Below are 21,235 nucleotides of genomic sequence, written 5' to 3'. Positions count from 1 at the left end.
TTCCGATACAAGGTGGGGTAAATTAAATGGTGCCATTAATAAAAAGAAAATTGGAATTTTGGGTGGAAAAAAATGAAAATGGGCCTGGTCCTTAAAGGGGTTTTCCAGTAAAAAAAATAAAATTTATCGAGTGCATGCAGCATGGCCCTGAAAAAGAAGATTCATACTTACCTGCTCCATGCCCTCGCTATCTCCGCTATCTCCATTACTTGGCCCTAGCTGGCTGCGGTCAGGGTCACATGCACTGCTCCAGCCAATGATTGGCTTCAGTGCTGACGTGGCCACAGGCAGCATGTCACCGCTAAAGCCAGTCATCGGCTGGAGCAGTGCATGTGACCCTGCCCATAGCCAGCCGGGGCCCGGGAGGTGGAGAGAGCAGCGACATTGCATAGGACTGGAGCGGCGTGGAGCAGGTAAGTATTAATCTTCTGTTTCAGGGCCATGCTGTGGGCACTTGAAGTTTACCCGAAAAACATATTTAAGAGGTTAAAGACTTTTACAGGCTTTTCAAAAATCGCGTTAAAAGGCCGGGGGTTAAAATAATTTAAAAAAAATTGACCTTTCAAATCCCCCCTGGCTTGTGCATCGTCCACTCCATGGTCCTCTGCTGCAGTGATGATATGATATCCCTACATGTGGCCAGAAGCAGCGGTGATGCACCAACCTACTCTCAACCCTATGGTCACTGACTGGCTGCCGCAGACAGGGCAACATGTCATTGCTGCTGCCTTCGAACAGAGACCAGTAGGGGACCATGGAACCATCTTTGGGGGATTTTAAATTAGTAAGTCTGTAGACTGTGTAAGAGCCTGGGAATTCTGCCAGCACTTTAACACTGCCGCTCACTTTCTTAGGTGCACAGACTGGTGGTGGTGGATGAAAAGGAGGTAGCCAAAGGAATAGTTTCTCTCTCTGATATTCTGCAGTGTCTGGTCTTGACAACTGGAGGTGAGATGTCAGTGAAAACTACCTGTGGTGCAAATTTAGTTTCATTTTGTTTCATGACATCTTGGTTAATTCTGCAGGTGTGAATAGTCTGTGACCGTCTCAAACTTGTTTCATCACCTCAGTGCTACAGTATAGTGATTCACAAAAAATCCCAGCACCTCTTCAGATCTAGACCGCGTTCAGCAATAAGCGGAATAGTCCTCAAGACATCTGGCTGCGACCTGAGGAGACCTACCATCCTGTACCTCCAGAATTGATCTAAAGCAATACTTTGGGGCATTACTATGGATGGACCAATGATCTAAGAGTTGTGAGAGCCTCGCAGACCGACCGTTCATGGGGGAGTACACAGTATTGAAGACTTAACCAGAGTCACTCTGAACATTATTTTATATAGATGCCACTACTCCTTGTACTGTTGTTATAGCCATTTCTCATATTATCCTTGGAGAACAGAAAGGAGATGACCTAATGATTTTGGTAGCATGGTGCAGTGTGGTTATTAGAATAAACTTGCTGTGTACACCTGGCATTAGGGTCATATCACAATTTTTCACGGAAGGCTATATATACTTTGCACTCGGCTGACTGAAGAGTCATGTGCCCTTTTTCTTTATGAAGTTTCCCTTTTTTTATCCAACTGTCCCTCTTAGACAACGTAGATTGTGCTGTTTGCATTCCAATATACATAACCGATTTCTGAAGTGCAGCTCTGAGATATAGTAAATGTTTCATGTCCTTCATATTTTCAGAGTGGACAAGGTATGTCCTGATAATTGTATACAATAATAAAATTCACTTTTTCCTAAACGTTATCTTACTTTTTCTTTCATATTTTTGATAATTAAAGGGGCTGTGTCATCTGACACATTGGTGGCATATCGCCAGGATATGCCAAAAGTGTAAGGTAGGTGCAGATCCCACCTTTAGAACGAGGCCCTTAAAGTGAATGAGAATGCACCTCGTTCTCTGTTCACTTCTAGGGGAGTTCATGGCCACCTTTCCATTTACCTTTATGGGACAACCAGAAATAGTCGAGCCAGCGCTTGACTATTTTCAGAACTCCCATAGAAGTGAATGGAGGGTGGCCATGCTTGTGCGGTTCCCACTCGTTCACTTTGGGGGCCCCATTCTTCAGATAAGTATGGGTCCCAGATGTGCTAGTGACACCAGTAACTCAGATAAGGCCACCCTTTTACACTACATTGACACCAGGATAGACAGTATAGTGTTGTTAAATGTATGCAAGTACAGGATGAACCTTAAAGAGTTCCCATCCAGGGTCCATGTAAATCCATGTATATTTTTGGGGGGATTGGAGTATTGTTCTAGGGATTTGTCTTTATCACCAGAGCCTAAAGAGGACCTGACCGCTCTCCTTATATGTCTGTATAAGTAAATACCCCCAAGATATAACAATTCTGGACTACCTTTTTTCAAAACTTGGCGTTGTGCCATTCCTCTTTTACTGCTCCTAGAAATGTTTAAATTGACAACTGGTTGTTACCATTCCTCTTATTATCAGGATGCGTATAGACGCACCTCCTTGATGTCTGTACTGGTTGGACATTGTAAGGCTGCATCCTCAACTGATACCACCCAGTTGTCATTTCATAAATCTGTAGGAGTGACAGGAAGTGCACAATATAGAGTTCTATTAAAGATGCTACAGAATTGTTACATTGTGGGAATGCAATTATTTACTAAGGCTACATGCACATGACGGTGACAAAAAAAGCTGCAAAATGATCAATTTTTAATGGACGTTTTTTCACGGATGTCTTTCTGAAAAACAGCCATTAAAAATTTCCCCCTTGAATTGTATGTCCAATTTCTTTATGGCTGCTATTCAAGGTCCTTTTAAAACGGTATGTCAATAGCCCCATAGACTTCAATGGTTCTGAAAACGGCTGTTTTTCACTGTTGTGTGAGAGACCAATCAGAAAAGTTGACAGGTCCTCTTTTAATTAAAGGTACAGTTGCAAGAAAAAGTATGTGAACCCTTTGGAAAGATATGGATTTCTGCACAAATTGGTCATAAAATGTGATCTGATCTTCATCAACAATAGACAATCACAGGCTGCTTAAACAAATAACACAAAAATTAAATGTTACCATGTTTTTATTGCACACCATGTAAACATTCACAGTGTAGGTGAAAAAAGTACACTGCTCAAAAAAATATAGGAAACACTTAAACAACACAAGTCAATCACACTTCTGTGAAATCAAACTGTCCACTTAGGAAGCAACACTGAGTGACAATCAATTTCACATGCTGTTGTGCAAATGGGATAGACAACAGGTGGAAATTATAGGCAATTAGCAAGACACCCCCAATAAAGGAGTGGTTCTGCAGGTGGTGACCACAGACCAATTATCAGTTCCTATGCTTCCTGGCTGATGTTTTGGTCACTTTTGAATGCTGGCGGTGCTTTCACTCTAGTGGTAGCATGAGACGGAGTCTACAACCCACACAAGTGGCTCAGGTAGTGCAGCTGATCCAGGATGGCACATCAATGTGAGCTGTGGCAAGAAGGTTTGCTGTGTCTGTCAGCGTAGTGTCCAGAGCATGGAGGCGCTACCAGGAGACAGGCCAGTACATCAGGAGACGTGGAGGAGGCCGTAGGAGGGCAACAACCCAACAGCAGGACCGCTACCTCCGCCTTTGTGCAAGGAGGAACAAGAGGGGCACTGCCAGAGCCCTGCAAAATGACTTCCAGCAGGCCACAAATGTGCATGTGTCTGCTCAAACGGTCAGAAACAGACTCCATGAGGGCCCGACGTCCACAGGTGGGGGTTTGGCTTACAGCCCAACACCGTGCAGGACGTTTGGCATTTGCCAGAGAACACCAAGATTGGCAAATTCGCCACTGGCGCCCTGTGCTCTTCACAGATAAAAGCAGGTTCACACTGAGCACATGTGACAGACGTGACAGAGTCTTGAGACGCTGGAGAATGTTCTGCTGCCTGCAACATCCTCCAGCATGACCGGTTTGGCATTGGGTCAGTAATGGTGTGGGGTGGCATTTCTTTGGAGGGCCGCACAGCCCTCCATGTGCTCGCCAGAGGTAGCTTGACTGCCATTAGGTACCGAGATGAGATCCTCAGACCCCTTGTGAGACCATATGCTGGTGCGGTTGGCCCTGGGTTCCTCCTAATGCAAGACAATGCTAGACCTCATGTGGCTGGAGTGTGTCAGCAGTTCCTGCAAGATGAAGGCATTGATGCTATGGACTGGCCCGCCCGTTCCCCAGACCTGAATCCAATTGAGCACATCTGGGACATCATGTCTCGCTCTATCCACCAACAGACTGTCCAGGAGTTGGCAGATGCTTTAGTCCAGGTCTGGGAGGAGATCCCTCAGGAGACCGTCCGCCACCTCATCAGGAGCATGCACAGGCGTTGTAGGGAGGTCATACAGGCACGTGGAGGCCACACACACTACTGAGCCTCATTTTGACTTGTTTTAAGGACATTACATCAAAGTTGGATCAGCCTGTAGAGTGTGTTTTTCCACTTTAATTTTGAGGGGGGCTCCAAATCCAGACCTCCATGGGTTGAAAAATTTGATTTCCATTTTTTTTTTTGTGTGATTTTGTTGTCAGCACATTCAACTATGTAAAGAACAAAGTATTTCAGAAGAATATTTAATTAATTCAGATCTAGGATGTGTTATTTTTGTGTTCCCTTTATTTTTTTGAGCAGTGTATGTGAACCCTTGGATTTAATAACTGGTTGAACCTCCTTTGGCAGCAATAACTTCAACCAAACGTTTCCTGTAGTTGCAGATCAGACGTGCACAACGGTCAGGAGTAATTCTTGACCATTCCTCTTTACAGAACTGTTTCAGTTCAGCAATATTCTTGGGATGTCTGGTGTGAATCGCTTTCTTGAGGTCATGCCACAGCATCTCAATTGGGTTGAGGTCAGGACTCTGACTGGGCCACTCTAGAAGGTGTATTTTCTTCTGTTTAAGCCATTCTGTTGTTTATTTACTTCTATGCTTTGGGTCGTTGTCCTGTTGCAACACCCATCTTCTGTTGAGCTTCAGCTGGTGGACAGATGGCCTTAAGTTCTCCTGCAAAATGTCTTAATAAACTTGAGAATTCATTTTTCCTTCGATGATGGCAATCCGTCCAGGCCCTGACGTAGCAAAGCATCCCCAAACCATGAAGCCCCCAACACCATACTTCACAGTTGGGAGGAGGTTTTGATGTTGGTGTGCTGTGCCTCTTTTTTTCCACACATAGTGTTATGTGTTTCTTCCAAACAACTCAACTTTGGTTTCATCTGTCCACAGAATATTTTGCCAGTACTGCTGTGGAACATCCAGGTGCTCTTGTGCAAACTGTAAACGTGCAGCAATGTTTTTTGTGGACAGCAGGGGCTTCCTCTGTGGTATCCTCCCATGAAATCCATTTTTGTTTAGTGTTTTACGTATCGTAGATTCGCTAACAGGGATATTAGCATATGCCAGAGACTTTTGTTAGTCTTTAGCTGACACTCTAGGATTCTTCTTCACCTCATTGAGCAGTCTGCGCTGTGCTCTTGCAGTCATCTTTACAGGACGGCCACTCCTAGGGAGAGTAGCAGTAGTGCTGAACTTTCTCCATTTATAGACAATTTGTCTTACCGTGGACTGATGAACAGCAAGGCTTTTGGAGATACTTTTTTAACCCTTTCCAGCTTTATGCAAGTCAACAATTCTTAATCGTAGGTCTTCGGAGAGTTCTTTTGTGTGAGGCATCATTCACATCAGGCAATGCTTCTTGTAAAAAGCAAACCCAGAACTGGTGTGTGTTTTTTATAGGGCAGGGCAGCTGTAACCAACACCTTCAATCTCATCTCATTGATTGAACTCCAATTGGCTGACACCTCACTCCATTTAGCTCTTGGAGATGTCATTAGTCTAGGGGTTCACATACTTTTTCCACCTGCACTATGAATGTTTACATGGTGTGTTTAATAAAAACATGGTAACATTTAATTATTTGTGTGTTATTAGTTTAGGCAGACTGTGATTGTCTATTGTTGTGACTTAGATGAAGATCAGATCACATTTTATGACTAATTTGTGCAGAAATCCATATCATTCCAAAGGGTTCACATACTTTTTCTTGCAACTGTATATTCCAGACAAAAGAAAGAAAAGCTCAGTAAAGCAGTGCCCACCTTACCTCCTCATGTCTGCCAGGTGTACCATCTTTGTTTTCCATCAGAGGCCTACAGAGCTCAGTGTGTCATGTCCAGAACTAGATTATTCCTACAACTCACTGTCACATATTACAATAAGCAACATTACAGGACCTATCCAGGACCTATTCTGGTACATGAATGCAGTAGTTTAAGGCTGAGTTCACACGGGCAAGATTTCCGCGTGGGTGCAATGCGGGAGGTGAACGCATTGCACCCGCACTGAATCTGGACCCATTCATTTCTATGGGGTTGTGCACATGAGCTGTGATTTTCACGCATCACATGATGGACCATGTGATCTGACGTCACCACAGGTCCTTTAGCCAGCAGCTCATGATTAAAGAAGTAAGAAGAGACCGGCAGTTACGCGATCAAGAGGAGAAGGTGAGAATTATTTTTTAACCGTCAATTGACCACCTACTAAGCATTCTGTATTAAAGAATGCTATTATTTTCCCTTATAACCATGTAATAAGGGAAAATAATACAATCTACACAACCTTGAACCCAAACCTGAACTTCAGTGAAGAAGTTCGTGTCTGGGTACCACAGTCAGTTTTTTATCACGCGCGTGCAAAACGCATTGCACACGCGCGATAAAGACTGAACAGCGGGTCGCAGTCAAAACTGACTGCAATTGGGTACCTACTCGCGCGGGTTTGCCGCAACGCATCCGTACTTGCTCGTGTGAACTCAGCCTAAGGGATTATCTAGGCTTTAAAGAGCAACTAAACATTTATTTAAGTTTTTTATATTTTTTTTAATATCCCAAATGCCCTAAAAATAATTTTTATAATATGCTTGGACTTTTAACTTTTTACTAAAGATATTTCCCCCAAAAGCGCTGATTTCTATCCTGCGGTGTACGGACTCTGCACTGTATCAATGGGGCTGCAGAGACTGGAGTAGGGGCAGGAGCACACATTGCTGCTCCTGCCTGTGCCCCCCGAGGTTGGCTAACTGCTGGCATAGGACATGGGTACCCATGTGCTATGTCAGGATTAGCTTAGCAGAACGGGCTCCTGCCTGTGCCTCCTTTGCTAAACTAAAAGTCCTCCATGTCAGCTTTCAGCTTAGAGAAGCAGGCACAGGCAGGAGCCCGTTCTGCTAATTCTAGCATAGCACATTGTGACAGGGTACCCATGTGCTATGCGAACATTTAGCCAACCTTGGGGGGCACAGACAGGGGCAGCAATGTGTGATCCTGCCTGTACTCTGTTCTCTGCGGCCCCATTGATACAGTGCAGAGTCTGTATACTGCTGACAAGTCAGCGATGTGGAGAATAGTGAATTTAAAGCAGGCTGGAAATCAGGGCTTTAGTAAAAAGTCAAAATCAATAAAGTATATTAGAAAAAATATTTTTAGTGCATTTGGGACATTAAAAAAAAAAACTTGAATAAAAGTTTAGTTACCCTTTAAAATTTGTTAGACAATCCTTAGGATAAACCATCAGTATTTGATCATTGGGGGTAAGGATAGACCATCAATTTTTAAAACATGGATAACCCCTGTAATACATTATTGGTGATACGTCTAAGTGAGCATAAAGGAACTTAGACTGCCCGCAATTATTTATTAATGTTTTACTTTAGAAATTATTTCTGTCCTTCGAAATAGATATTAAATGGTAGGATAAAGAACATGCCAGATGGGAACAAGTGCTTGCGTCATGTCTCGTCAAGCCTTTCACTGTAGTTTATTTGCAGACTGAATTCAGTAGTAGCCAAACTACTGAAACATTGCACATTGTGCCAGTTATAAAGAGCTTACACAGGGTTTGCATAAATGGAAGTGTACTCGTCAAATACCAAAAATGTAAATGTTTTCCGGGTATTTGACTACGAAAAAATTATCACCTATAAACAAATCATTTTCTGGTTTCCTATTGTGCAGAGCAGATAAAGCAAATGTGCGTCCATGTAGTAAATGGTTACTCGTCTCTTTCCTCAGCAAAAGGAGAGTTTTATATTATATCATCAGATTACAGTCCAGGTCTAACATGCAGGTAGGTTAATTTTTTTATTACCTATGCCATATGCAACAGTAGTCACAATGTACAATAGATATTCTGGATTATGTGTAATTAAAGCGCTCAGTGCAGTTTCCTATGGAAAATAGCTAATAACACTTATGTCTTGCCAACATGTATGGTCATTATGGACTTGAATGAATTTTACTGTAGGTGATAGTATTAATGTACTAATTTTATCTCCTCATTCCTTTCTGACATCAACATAAATTTCCACGCAAATGTATCCATATCAAGCAACTATCTACAGAGAATGAATATTTGTCCAATCTCAAAATGAATTTCAGCACTGTCAGCATGTCGGTTGGCTGTCACCAATCCTCTCCAACATTCTTGTTAATAATTTTGCTCTGGTTCCTCTTGTAACTTAACTGCAACTATCACCAAAACTTCCAGCAACTTACTAAAACATTCAAACTGTTTAAATGTTCAAAAGGCATCTGTCAGCAGTTTTGTACCTATGAAACTGACCTGTTACATGTGCACTTGGCAGCTGAAGGCATCTGTGTTGGTCTCATATTCATATGTGCCCGCATTGCTAAGAAAGATGTTTGTTTTTTTAATATATTTTCTTGAATTTTATTATATAATCACAGAACAATAACACTGTATAATACAACAATGAAAGCTCATAAAGATGCAGATGCAGATCTTGTACAATTTTTCTTTCCTTGCAATGATAATATGTAAGTGGGTACCTTTGAATACTAAGGGCAAAATAGACATATAGAAAAATGTTATTTATATATTATATACAGTAATACAGGGAGTGCAGAATTATTAGGCAAGTTGTATTTTTGAGGATTAATTTTATTATTGAACAACAACCATGTTCTCAATGAACCCAAAAAACTCATTAATATCAAAGCTGAATATTTTTGGAAGTAGTTTTTAGTTTGTTTTTAGTTTTAGCTATTTTAGGGGGATATCTGTGTGTGCAGGTGACTATTACTGTGCATAATTATTAGGCAACTTAACAAAAAACAAATATATACCCATTTCAATTATTTTTTTTTACCAGTGAAACCAATATAACATCTCAACATTCACAAATATACATTTCTGACATTCAAAAACAAAACAAAAACAAATCAGTGACCAATATAGCCACCTTTCTTTGCAAGGACACTCAAAAGCCTGCCATCCATGGATTCTGTCAGTGTTTTGATCTGTTCACCATCAACATTGCGTGCAGCAGCAACCACAGCCTCCCAGACACTGTTCAGAGAGGTGTACTGTTTTCCCTCCTTGTAAATCTCACATTTGATGATGGACCACAGGTTCTCAATGGGGTTCAGATCAGGTGAACAAGGAGGCCATGTCATTAGATTTTCTTCTTTTATACCCTTTCTTGCCAGCCACGCTGTGGAGTACTTGGACGCGTGTGATGGAGCATTGTCCTGCATGAAAATCATGTTTTTCTTGAAGGATGCAGACTTCTTCCTGTACCACTGCTTGAAGAAGGTGTCTTCCAGAAACTGGCAGTAGGACTGGGAGTTGAGCTTGACGCCATCCTCAACCCGAAAAGGCCCCACAAGCTCATCTTTGATGATACCAGCCCAAACCAGTACTGCACCTCCACCTTGCTGGCGTCTGAGTCGGACTGGAGCTCTCTGCCCTTTACCAATCCAGCCACGGGCCCATCCATCTGGCCCATCAAGACTCACTCTCATTTCATCAGTCCATAAAACCTTAGAAAAATCAGTCTTGAGATATTTCTTGGCCCAGTCTTGACGTTTCAGCTTGTGTGTCTTGTTCAGTGGTGGTCGTCTTTCAGCCTTTCTTACCTTGGCCATGTCTCTGAGTATTGCACACCTTGTGCTTTTGGGCACTCCAGTGATGTTGCAGCTCTGAAATATGGCCAAACTGGTGGCAAGTGGCATCTTGGCAGCTGCACGCTTGACTTTTCTCAGTTCATGGGCAGTTATTTTGCGCCTTGGTTTTTCCACACGCTTCTTGCGACCCTGTTGACTATTTTGAATGAAACGCTTGATTGTTCGATGATCACGCTTCAGAAGCTTTGCAATTTTAAGAGTGCTGCATCCCTCTGCAAGATATCTCACTATTTTTGACTTTTCTGAGCCTGTCAAGTCCTTCTTTTGACCCATTTTGCCAAAGGAAAGGAAGTTGCCTAATAATTATGCACACCTAATATAGGGTGTTGATGTCATTAGACCACACCCCTTCTCATTACAGAGATGCAAATCACCTAATATGCTTAATTGGTAGTAGGCTTTCGAGCCTATACAGCTTGGAGTAAGACGACATGCATAAAGAGGATGATGTGGTCAAAATACTCATTTGCCTAATAATTCTGCACTCCCTGTATATTAGTTAGCAATGGGGGCATTGCCATTACTCCTAGAGGCTCTGCTCTCTCTCCAGCTGTTGCCCCCTCTCCACTTTAATAGATGGGACCAGGCAGTGAAAAATTCACAACTGACCATGTCAATCAAAGTGCAGAGGGCATGGCAATTGCAGAGACAGCAGAGCCTGTAGGTGTAATGGCAACGCCCCCATTGCTCCTATAGGATTATTTGCATATATTAAAACATAATTTTCCTCAGCAATGCAGGCACATAGGAACATGGGACCAAAACAGATGCCTTCAGCTGCCAAGCGGACATGCAACAGGTTAGACAGTTTCATAGGCACAGATCTGCTGACAGATGCCATTTAACCACTGCCCGACGTGCAGGTGCTGAAAGACAGGTGAATGTCGGGTCTCCCATTGTCTTCGGGGGCCCTAGCGAGGAGACTGCTTCTGTCTTTTCTTTTCTTAGCAGCAGGTCCCTATGGTTATGTGATTGATTACAAGATCCCAGGGATGCTGGTAGGTCGGAGGCTGCTAACTAGACCCAACACAGCCCTAATAATGACTTTTGTCACTGGAACAAGGAAGATTTCCCCCTCAACTGAAACTGTTATCCAGCACCAGTTACATTGGAAAACGAATAGAAAGATAAATAATATAAAAAATAAATGTATTATAATAACGTCCCCTAATGGTGTTTAGCACATGCTAAAAATAAAAAAGTAAAACATACACCTCATATTCCCCCAAAACAAAAGACTGCCTCCACCAATCATTGTTCTAATGCTATTCCTGATGGGCATGCTCCGATGCTCTCCTTTGCCCTGCGCTAAATCGCTCACGGCAAAGGCATTTTTTGGACTTCTGGTGACGTACCGGGGCTCTCCATGGGGCTGCCACGAACCCTGACGTCACCGACACTGATGGGTGGGATTTAGCGCTCCCCTAGCCAGTAAAACGGCTAGGGCAGCGCTAAAGCCCGCCCATCAGAGCCGGTGATGTCACCGAACACACTGCCGGGCGGAAGTTTCCGCCCGGCAGTTTGTTATTGAAAACAAAAGAGCCCTTGCGTGCAGAGCAAGGGAGTGCATCGGGGCATGAGATGCTCCGATGCTAGCCTCAGGGGGGCTGCCGGGGTGAAAATGGGGGTATGTCCGGGTTCAGCTCTGAACCCAGACAACCCCTTTAAAATCATATATAATTATATCCCCACAAAGAAAAAAAATTAAATTAAACAATTAAATAAAATGGAGATCAGCATATGGGACATATATAAACTCTATAAGATATCACCACTAATGTGGTTACTCACGATATCATGGACCTCTTATGGTGAGAAGATTGCATTCATCAGGTGCTAGATGAGGGTCACTCGGATATTTTCAGCAGGAACTTGAATACTTTTCACAGAGGCTTGTAGTCTAGAGTCCTCCAGGTCTCAGAAGTGGGTCATAATTGTACAAAAGTCTGCTTTTAGGCATCAGGGAAACTGTCCCTAAACAACTGTGCTGTCCCTGCCTACACAATTTTAGTTACCAGTGATAGGGACAGTTATCAAGACCGGCATTTTTATTGCTGGTGTTGATTCCCCCTGTACAGCTGGAGGATGCACCTAATTTATGCACAGTCCTCTCATAGATTTTGTGCATCCTCCTGCTAGCCATGTAATAGACTCCTAGCTGCCGTAGATTTCTGTCTTAATTCACATTAGAAAAATGGTGTGCATGCAGGTAAATGTTTCAGGCCTGCTGGCCCCACCCCTTCCCATCCTCCCCACATCTGAAAAGTGTCAAGAAGCGGGATAATTTTGACTTTTTTACACCACAATAGTGGCCGTAAATACCATAATAAATGTTCCCTATGTGTATAGAAAATGATGAAAAGGAAACCTACATGGACTACGAAAACAAACTCCAATTAACCCCTTCACTACCTGCAATTTTTATTTTGGCCAGCATAAGAAATGAGCAATACTGGACAATTAATGAATGTAAAAAATCCATGATTATTCAGAAAAAATAAATAAATGTGGTTTTTGTAGACTCAAATACAAACTTCAAAATAATAAAAAGTAAAAAAAAAACTTAAATATATAAAAAAATATAAACGTTTAAATCGCCCCCCTTTCCATAGAATAAACAAATACATAAATAATAAAAATCATGGATATCACCACGACCGAAAACACCCGTTCTATTAAAATATAAAAATACTTTTCCAATACGGCGAATGGTGTAACGGAAAAAAAGGTCAAAATGCCCAATTTGGCATTTTTTCATTGCATCTCTTACCCAAAATTTTTTAGAAAATGGTATTAATAAGAACTACAGATCGTGAGCCACCCCACATGTCAGTAGATATAACCATAAAAAAAGTTATGGGGGTAAGAATATGGTGATGTAAAAAAAACTTTTTTTCAAAGTTGAAATTTATTTTTAGACTTTTTAGACATAAAAACCTACATACAGTACAGACGAAAAGTTTGGACACACCCTCTCATATCAAGAGTTTTCTTTATTTTCATGACTATGAAAATTGTAGATTCACACTGAAGGCATCAAAACTATGAATTAACACATGTGCAATTATATACAGTCGTGGCCAAAAGTTTTGAGAATGACACAAATATTAGTTTTCACAAAGTTTGCTGCTAAACTGCTTTTAGATCTTTGTTTCAGTTGTTTCTGTGATGTAGTGAAATATAATTACATGCACTTCATACGTTTCAAAGGCTTTTATCGACAATTACATGACATTTTTGCAAAGAGTCAGTATTTGCAGTGTTGGCCCTTCTTTTTCAGGACCTCTGTAATTCGACTGGTCATGCTCTCAATCAACTTCTGGGCCAATTCCTGACTGATAACAACCCATTCTTTCATAATCACTTCTTGGAGTTTGTCAGAATTAGTGGGTTTTTGTTTGTCCACCCGCCTCTTGAGGATTGACCACAAGTTCTCAATGGGATTAAGATCTGGGGAGTTTCCAGGCCATGGACCCAAAATGTCAACGTTTTGGTCCCCGAGCCACTTAGTTATCATTTTTGCCTTATGGCACGGTGCTCCATCGTGCTGGAAAATGCATTGTTCTTCACCAAACTGTTGTTGGATTGTTGGAAGAAGTTGCTGTTGGAGGGTGTTTTGGTACCATTCTTTATTCATGGCTGTGTTTTTGGGCAAAATTGTGAGTGAGCCCACTCCCTTGGATGAGAAGCAACCCCACACATGAATGGTCTCAGGATGCTTTACTGTTGGCATGACACAGGACTGATGGTAGCGCTCACCTTTTCTTCTCCGGACAAGCCTTTTTCCAGATGCCCCAAACAATCGGAAAGAGGCTTCATCGGAGAATATGACTTTGCCCTAGTCCTCAGCAGTCCATTCACCAAACTTTCTGCAGAAGATCAATCTGTCCCTGATGTTTTTTTTTGGAGAGAAGTGGCTTCTTTGCTGCCCTTCTTGACACCAGGCCATCTTCCAAAAGTATAAAAAAGATATGGATGGGCACTCATATACGGAAATATAGGACAAAATTTATTAGAACATATATCATATAACAGCAACAATAAAATACAATAATTTAAAATATAAAAGAAATTGATATCTTTTAGGGGGAGATAGCACAAAAAACTGCATATAATGCGCACAGAAAATGCTCCCTGGGATTCTATAGATGGACAGGGGGGAGGACAATTGTGCAATTAATCTCTACCCAAAAACGGATATTGTTCCAAAGCTTATATCAATATATAAAAATGTCATATATAACCAAATCCTAAAAACACACCAAATATTGCAATTGTCCTATATTCAAATATAAAACGCACACACATGTGCTAAATTGCCACAGAGTGTTCTTGATTCATATAAAATGTATCCAAGATTAAGTATACAGGTAGCGCTCCACATATAATCTTTACAAAGTGTCCAGTCTCTATTATATCCGCAAGATGTTGCGATTCAACTGGCAAGAAAAGTCCTTAGTATATTGCTAAGTATAGTCTATTGCTTCTCCTTCTGGTAACTTAGCAATTTGCCTCATGAGTTTTTACCCAATATATGGGCTTACCTTTGCCTGGTTTTCAGTTTGGGGCTTGCGAGTGTGCTTTTACTCCGTGTTGAATGCCGGCGTCCCAGCTATGGAGTTCGTCGCGTCCGACGTGTGCTTCACAGCTGATTCCAAGCGCTGACTCGATTTGAGAATCACGCACTTACAGCTATTAGGCGCAGGTCAGTGACGTCTTGAAGTCTTTCAAAGGTAGCAAGAGTCTTATCTTCTTCTTTATAGTGCACTTATGTCCATGGAAAACGGGGTATTTGAGATTTCACACCAATGGTGTGAAATCTCAAATACCCCGTTTTCCATGGACATAAGTGCACTATAAAGAAGAAGATAAGACTCTTGCTACCTTTGAAAGACTTCAAGACGTCACTGACCTGCGCCTAATAGCTGTAAGTGCGTGATTCTCAAATCGAGTCAGCGCTTGGAATCAGCTGTGAAGCACACGTCGGACGCGACGAACTCCATAGCTGGGACGCCGGCATTCAACACGGAGTAAAAGCACACTCGCAAGCCCCAAACTGAAAACCAGGCAAAGGTAAGCCCATATATTGGGTAAAAACTCATGAGGCAAATTGCTAAGTTACCAGAAGGAGAAGCAATAGACTATACTTAGCAATATACTAAGGACTTTTCTTGCCAGTTGAATCGCAACATCTTGCGGATATAATAGAGACTGGACACTTTGTAAAGATTATATGTGGAGCGCTACCTGTATACTTAATCTTGGATACATTTTATATGAATCAAGAACACTCTGTGGCAATTTAGCACATGTGTGTGCGTTTTATATTTGAATATAGGACAATTGCAATATTTGGTGTGTTTTTAGGATTTGGTTATATATGCCATTTTTATATATTGATATAAGCTTTGGAACAATATCCGTTTTTGGGTAGAGATTAATTGCACAATTGTCCTCCCCCCTGTCCATCTATAGAATCCCAGGGAGCATTTTCTGTGCGCATTATATGCGTTTTTTTTGTGCTATCTCCACCTAAAAGATAGCAATTTCTTTTATATTTTAAATTATTGTATTTTATTGTTGCTGTTATATGATATATGTTCTAATAAATTTTGTCCTATATTTCCGTATACGAGTGCCCATCCATATCTTTTTTATATTTAAATCCAATTTTGAGGGGTGTCTCAAATTTTGGTTGGTGCACCTGCCCTGAGAGAGCAGAGGTGAGCCGATCTCTGAATCATTTTCCATCTTCCAAAAGTCTTCGCCTCACTGTGCGTGCAGATGCGCTCACACCTGCCTGCTGCCATTCCTGAGCAACTCTGCACTGGTGGCACTCCGATCCCGCAGCTGAATCCTCTTTAGGAGACGATCCTGGCGCTTGCTGGACTTTCTTGGACGCCCTGAAGCCTTCTTAACAAGAATTGAACCTCTTTCCTTGAAGTTCTTGATGATCCTATAAATTGTTGATTGAGGTGCAATCTTAGTAGCCACAATATCCTTGCCTGTGAAGCCATTTTTATGCAACGCAATGATGGCTGCACGCGTTTCTTTGCAGGTCACCATGGTTAACAATGGAAGAACAATGATTTCAAGCATCACCCTCCTTTTAACATGTCAAGTCTGCCATTTTAACCCAATCAGCCTGACATAATGATCTCCAGCCTTGTGCTCGTCAACATTCTCACCTGAGTTAACAAGACGATTACTGAAATGATCTCAGCAGGTCCTTTAATGACAGCAATGAAATGCAGTGGAAAGTTTTTTTTGGGATTAAGTAAATTTTCATGGCAAAGAAGGACTATGCAATTCATCTGATCACTCTTCATAACATTCTGGAGTATATGCAAATTACTATTATAAAAACTTAAGCAGCAACTTTTCCAATTTCCAATATTTATGTAATTCTCAAAACTTTTGGCCACGACTGTACATAACAAACAAGTGTGAAACAACTGAAAATATGTCATATTCTAGGTTCTTCAAAGTAGCCACCTTTTGCTTTGATTACTGCTTTGCACACTCTTGGCATTCTCTTGATGAGCTTCAAGAGGTAGTCCCCTGAAATGGTCTTCCAACAGTCTTGAAGGAGTTCCCAGAGATGCTTAGCACTTGTTGGCCCTTTTGCCTTCACTCTGCGGTCCAGCTCACCCCAAACCATCTCGATTGGGTTCAGGTCCAGTGACTGTGGAGGCCAGGTCATCTGGCGCAGCACCCCATCACTCTCCTTCATGGTCAAATAGCCCTTACTTTCAAAGTTTTCCCATTTTTTCGGCTGACTGACTGACATTCATTGCTTAAAGTAATGATGGCCACTCATTTTTCTTTACTTAGCTGCTTTTTTCTTGCCATAATACAAATTCTAACAGTCTATTCAGTAGGACTATCAGCTGTGTATCCACCTGACTTCTCCTCAACGCAACTGATGGTCCCAACCCCATTTATAAGGCAAGAAATCCCACTTATTAAACCTGACAGGGCACACCTGTGAAGTGAAAACCATTTCAGGGGACTACCTCTTGAAGCTCATCAAGAGAATGCCAAGAGTGTGCAAAGCAGTAATCAAAGCAAAAGGTGGCTACTTTGAAGAACCTAGACTATGACATATTTTCAGTTGTTTCACACTTGTTTGTTATGTATATAATTCCACATGTGTTAATTCATAGTTTTGATGCCTTCAGTATGAATCTACAATTTTCATAGTCATGAAAATAAAGAAAACTCTTTGAATGAGAAGGTGTGTCCAAACTTTTGGTCTGTACTGTATATGTATGTGGTATCATCGTAATCGTACTGATCCAGAGAATGAAGGGCACAGGTCAGTTTTACCGCAAACGGTACGCCGTGGGAACAAAACCCGTAAAACGGGGGAGTAATTATGTTTTTTCCACTCCATTTGGATTTTTTTTTCCTACTACATTATATGCCATATTAAATGGTGCCATTAGAAAGGACAACATGTTCCGTAAAAAATAAGCCCTCATACAGCTATGTGAACGGAAAAATAAAAAAGTTATGGCTCAAGGAAGATAGGGAAGAAAAATGAAAACTGAAAAACCTCTGGTATCCTAAGGGTTAAAAAAGTGTGTGTTGGGGGGTGGATGCAAAAGCTAGTACACTACTACGCTTTTCCATCCTGCAGAGTCCAGCAAAATAGTATGTTAAAGGAACCCTATGATGACGGATGCCAACGTATATGATAAATGTGGGACAAAAACATGATGTGAACACAGCCTAACATGTACTAAAACAATCCAGAAGAGTCAAAATACCCTGCATCGGAACCATAATGTTTTCCCAGTGTACATTACACAGTCATTTAAAGTTAAAAGCTGAAAATGTTGACCTGTAATCAGACTAGATGCCATTAGTGCCCACACTGAGCCTGCTGCCCCTCTTTTTTTCTGTTACGTAGGCTGGGGAGATGTTTTCTCTGTTGTGCTGGAGAACAGGCCAGCCAAATTCTGCTGAGTACGAGAACCTCTTGTGCTGCTAAATCCATGTTTGTTCAGTGCATTCTGTAACAAAGCAGTGTCCTTTGCTGAGTAGAATCAGAGTTGGATGGAGACTGGTACACTGGGGGTTTGAAGCCGGCGCAGGTAAGTGTGTGTACATGTTGGGCACCACATACTATGGAAGCACAGTTCTAGCAGGGTTATAAAAATAATTTGAGAGCTGTGTATTTAGCCAATGTATTTTAATAGTATGTTGAAGTTCTTCTCTTAATGAACACATTCATATACATCCTTGTTCTGCGGTCTCAAAATAGTGTCACTAGTTTTGGTCAACTGTATTGGGCAGATGAGCAACAGATTATTACACAAAGCTGTATGTTTCCATACTGTAAAAAGAAGAATAGATTCATTACACATCCATGCATATGTTTATCTCTAATGTAGACCCTGGTGAATACACTATGAAGAAATTAAAAGCCTTTACAGAGGAACAAAAAATAAATCACAGTGAAATCTCTCCAAAACACACCTTCCTTGAGAAGACTACTCCCACTCCATCCAGACCAGATTTTCAGTTTCACCATATTTTGTGTTGGGGTCGAGCACCTACAGCCAGGTCTATAAATATTGGGACATCAACACAATCCTAACATTTTTGGCTCTATACACCACCACAATGGATTTGAAATGAAACCGCAAGATGTGCTTTAACTGCAGACTGTCAGCTTTAGGGTATTTACATCCAAATCAGGTGAACGGTGTAGGAATTACAACAGTTTGCATATGTGCCTCCCACTTGTTAAGGGATCAAAAGTAATGGGACAGAATAATAATCATAAATAAAACTTTCACTTTTTAATACTTGGTTGCAAATCCTTTGCAGTCAATTACAGCATGAAGTCTGAAACGCATAGACATCACCAGACGCTGGATTTCATCCCTGGTGATGCTCTGCCAGGCCTCTACTGCAACTGTCTTCAGTTCCTGCTTGTTCTTGGGGCATTTTCCCTTCAGTTTTGTCTTCAGCAAGTGAAATGTATGCTTAAGTGAATTCAGGTCAGGTGATTGACTTGGCCATTGCATAACATTCCACTTATTTCCCTTAAAAAACTCTTTGGTTGCTTTTGCAGTATGCTTTGGGTCATTGTCCATCTGCACTGTGAAGCGCCGTCCAATGAGTTCTGAAGCATTTGGCTGAATATGAGCAGATAATATTCCCCGAAACACTTTAGAATTCATCCTGCTGCTTTTTTCAGCAGTCACATCATCAATAAATACAAGAGAACCAGTTCCATTGGCAGCCATACATGCCCATGCCATGACACTACCACCACCATGCTTCACTGATGAGGTCGTATGCTTAGGATCATGAGCAGTTCCTTTCCTTCTCCATACTTTTCTCTTCCCATCACTCTGGTACAAGTTGATCTTGGTCTCATCTGTCCATAGGATGTTGTTCCAGAACCTTGAAGGCTTTTTTAGATGTCGTTTGGCAAACTCTACTCTGGCCTTCCTATTTTTGAAGCTCACCAATGGTTTACATCTTGTGGTGAACCCTCTGTATTCACTCTGGTGAAGTCTTCTCTTTATTGTTTGACTTTGACACACATACACCTACCTCCTGGAGAGTGTTCTTGTTCTGGCCAACTGTTGTGAAGGGTGTTTTCTTCACCAGGGAAAGAATTCTTTGGTCATCCATCACAGTTGTTTTCCGTGGTCTTCCGGGTCTTTTGGTGTTGCTGAGCTCACCAGTGCGTTCCTTCTTTTTAAGAATGTTCCAAACAGTTGTTTTGGCCACGCCTAATGTTTTTGCTATCTGTCTGATGGGTTTGTTTTGTTTTTTCAGCCTAATGATGGCTTGCTTCACTGATCTTGAGAGTGGACAGCAACAGATTCCAAATGCAAATAGCAGACTTGAAATGAACTCTGGACCTTTTATCTGCTCATTGTAATTGGGAAAATGAGGGGAAAACACACCTGGCCATGGAACAGCTGAGAATTGTCCCATTACTTTTGGTCCCCTAACAAATGGGGATGCACATATGCAAACTGTTGTAATTCCTACACCGTCCATCTGATTTGGATGTAAATACCCTCAAATTAAAGCTGACAGTCTGCAGGTAAAGCACATCTTGTTCGTTTCATTTTAATTCCATTGTGGTGGTGTATAGAGCCAAAAATGTTAGAATTTTGTCGATGTCCCAATATTTATGGACCTGACTGTATATGGCAGCTACTGACTTCCCAGAAGTCACTCCAGCCACACAACTGTCCCTGCGCTTTGAGTCCCTGTGAGAAAAGTGTATTACAAATATTCGTCAGTCATCTTTTTAGAGAAAACCAATCCTTAGAAGACACTTTTGAATACGATTGTCGGCTGTCGTTTCAGAGAGGTCATGCTGTACTTTGGTTTGCTAGAAACACAGCCTTAAGCTTCATGCAGACGTCCGTGGAACACGGTTCGTGAGATACCGGACTGGCATTGCAGGAGCGCACGGCGTCATTAGTAGCTATGACGCCGTGCGCTCCTGCAATGCCAGTCCGGTATCTCACGGACCGTGTTCCACGGACGACTGCATGAGGCTTGAGTCTCGTCTTTGACATGTCATGATTATTGACATCGCACTCGAGGCTCATTTGCATGTACAGGTCAGAATATGGTTACAATTTGAATCATTTCAATGTATTTGTTCCAAGTGTACATGATAAGCAATAAAAGCATTAACAATCATTGGTAAAAATGTATTATTCTTACTAGTTTTGAGCGAATGGAAGTAAAACGAATTGACTTTGATCCGAATTTCAGGGAAAATTTGATTCATCACAAAGCCGAATTTCATCGCTCTTCATGGTAACGAATCAATTTTTCCTGAAATGGCAGTAAAAAAGCAAATCCACACCTCATCCATTTGCTTGCGGAGAGGCCATCTTGATAGAAGAAAACTTGCAAAATCTTGCACGCGCTGCCGCATGATGTCTCCACGTCAACACAGTGGCCGGGTGCAGTGACATCATCAGTAATGACGTCACTGCGTTCTCCCAGCGTGATGACGTGGTGATTTTGCGCATATTCTTCAAACAAGATAGCCGCGGCAGCCTCTCCGCAAGCAAATGGATGAGGTGAGTATGTATTTTTTTGTTTTTAACCCCTGATTAACCTCTTAAAGGCCTTAATGACGGTCAGATGCTGCGATCAGGGTTGAATGTGGCATCTCAGGGGTTCAATGACAGGGGGCGGCACGGTCACCATTCCCTGTCATTGCTCCCAC

The 21,235-nt window shown here is 41.7% G+C and overlaps 2 protein-coding genes across 2 annotated transcripts in view; both read left to right on the top strand.

Moving 5' to 3' along the window:
• The window catches only part of PRKAG1 (protein kinase AMP-activated non-catalytic subunit gamma 1), a 33,498-nt gene extending 31,816 nt beyond the window's left edge, over nucleotides 1-1,682 (top strand). Inside the window, exons 12-13 of the mRNA XM_040425526.1 lie at nucleotides 855-948; nucleotides 1,026-1,682. Of these exons, the coding sequence (XP_040281460.1) occupies nucleotides 855-948; nucleotides 1,026-1,042 (111 nt within the window). The 3' untranslated portion in view covers nucleotides 1,043-1,682. The remainder of the gene's footprint in view (nucleotides 1-854; nucleotides 949-1,025) is intronic.
• A 16,408-nt stretch (nucleotides 1,683-18,090) lies between these two features.
• Nucleotides 18,091-21,235, top strand: part of DDN (dendrin) — a 38,485-nt gene continuing 35,340 nt past the window's right edge. Inside the window, exon 1 of the mRNA XM_040425525.1 lies at nucleotides 18,091-18,110. The gene's annotated coding sequence lies outside the window, so the exon portion shown is untranslated. The remainder of the gene's footprint in view (nucleotides 18,111-21,235) is intronic.

This window comes from Bufo bufo, chromosome 3, assembly GCF_905171765.1.
Source record: "Bufo bufo chromosome 3, aBufBuf1.1, whole genome shotgun sequence".
In the NCBI taxonomy this organism is placed as follows: Eukaryota; Metazoa; Chordata; class Amphibia; order Anura; family Bufonidae; genus Bufo; species Bufo bufo.
Note: the sequence above shows the minus strand (reverse complement) of the source record. Positions and strands in the feature narration are given on the sequence as shown.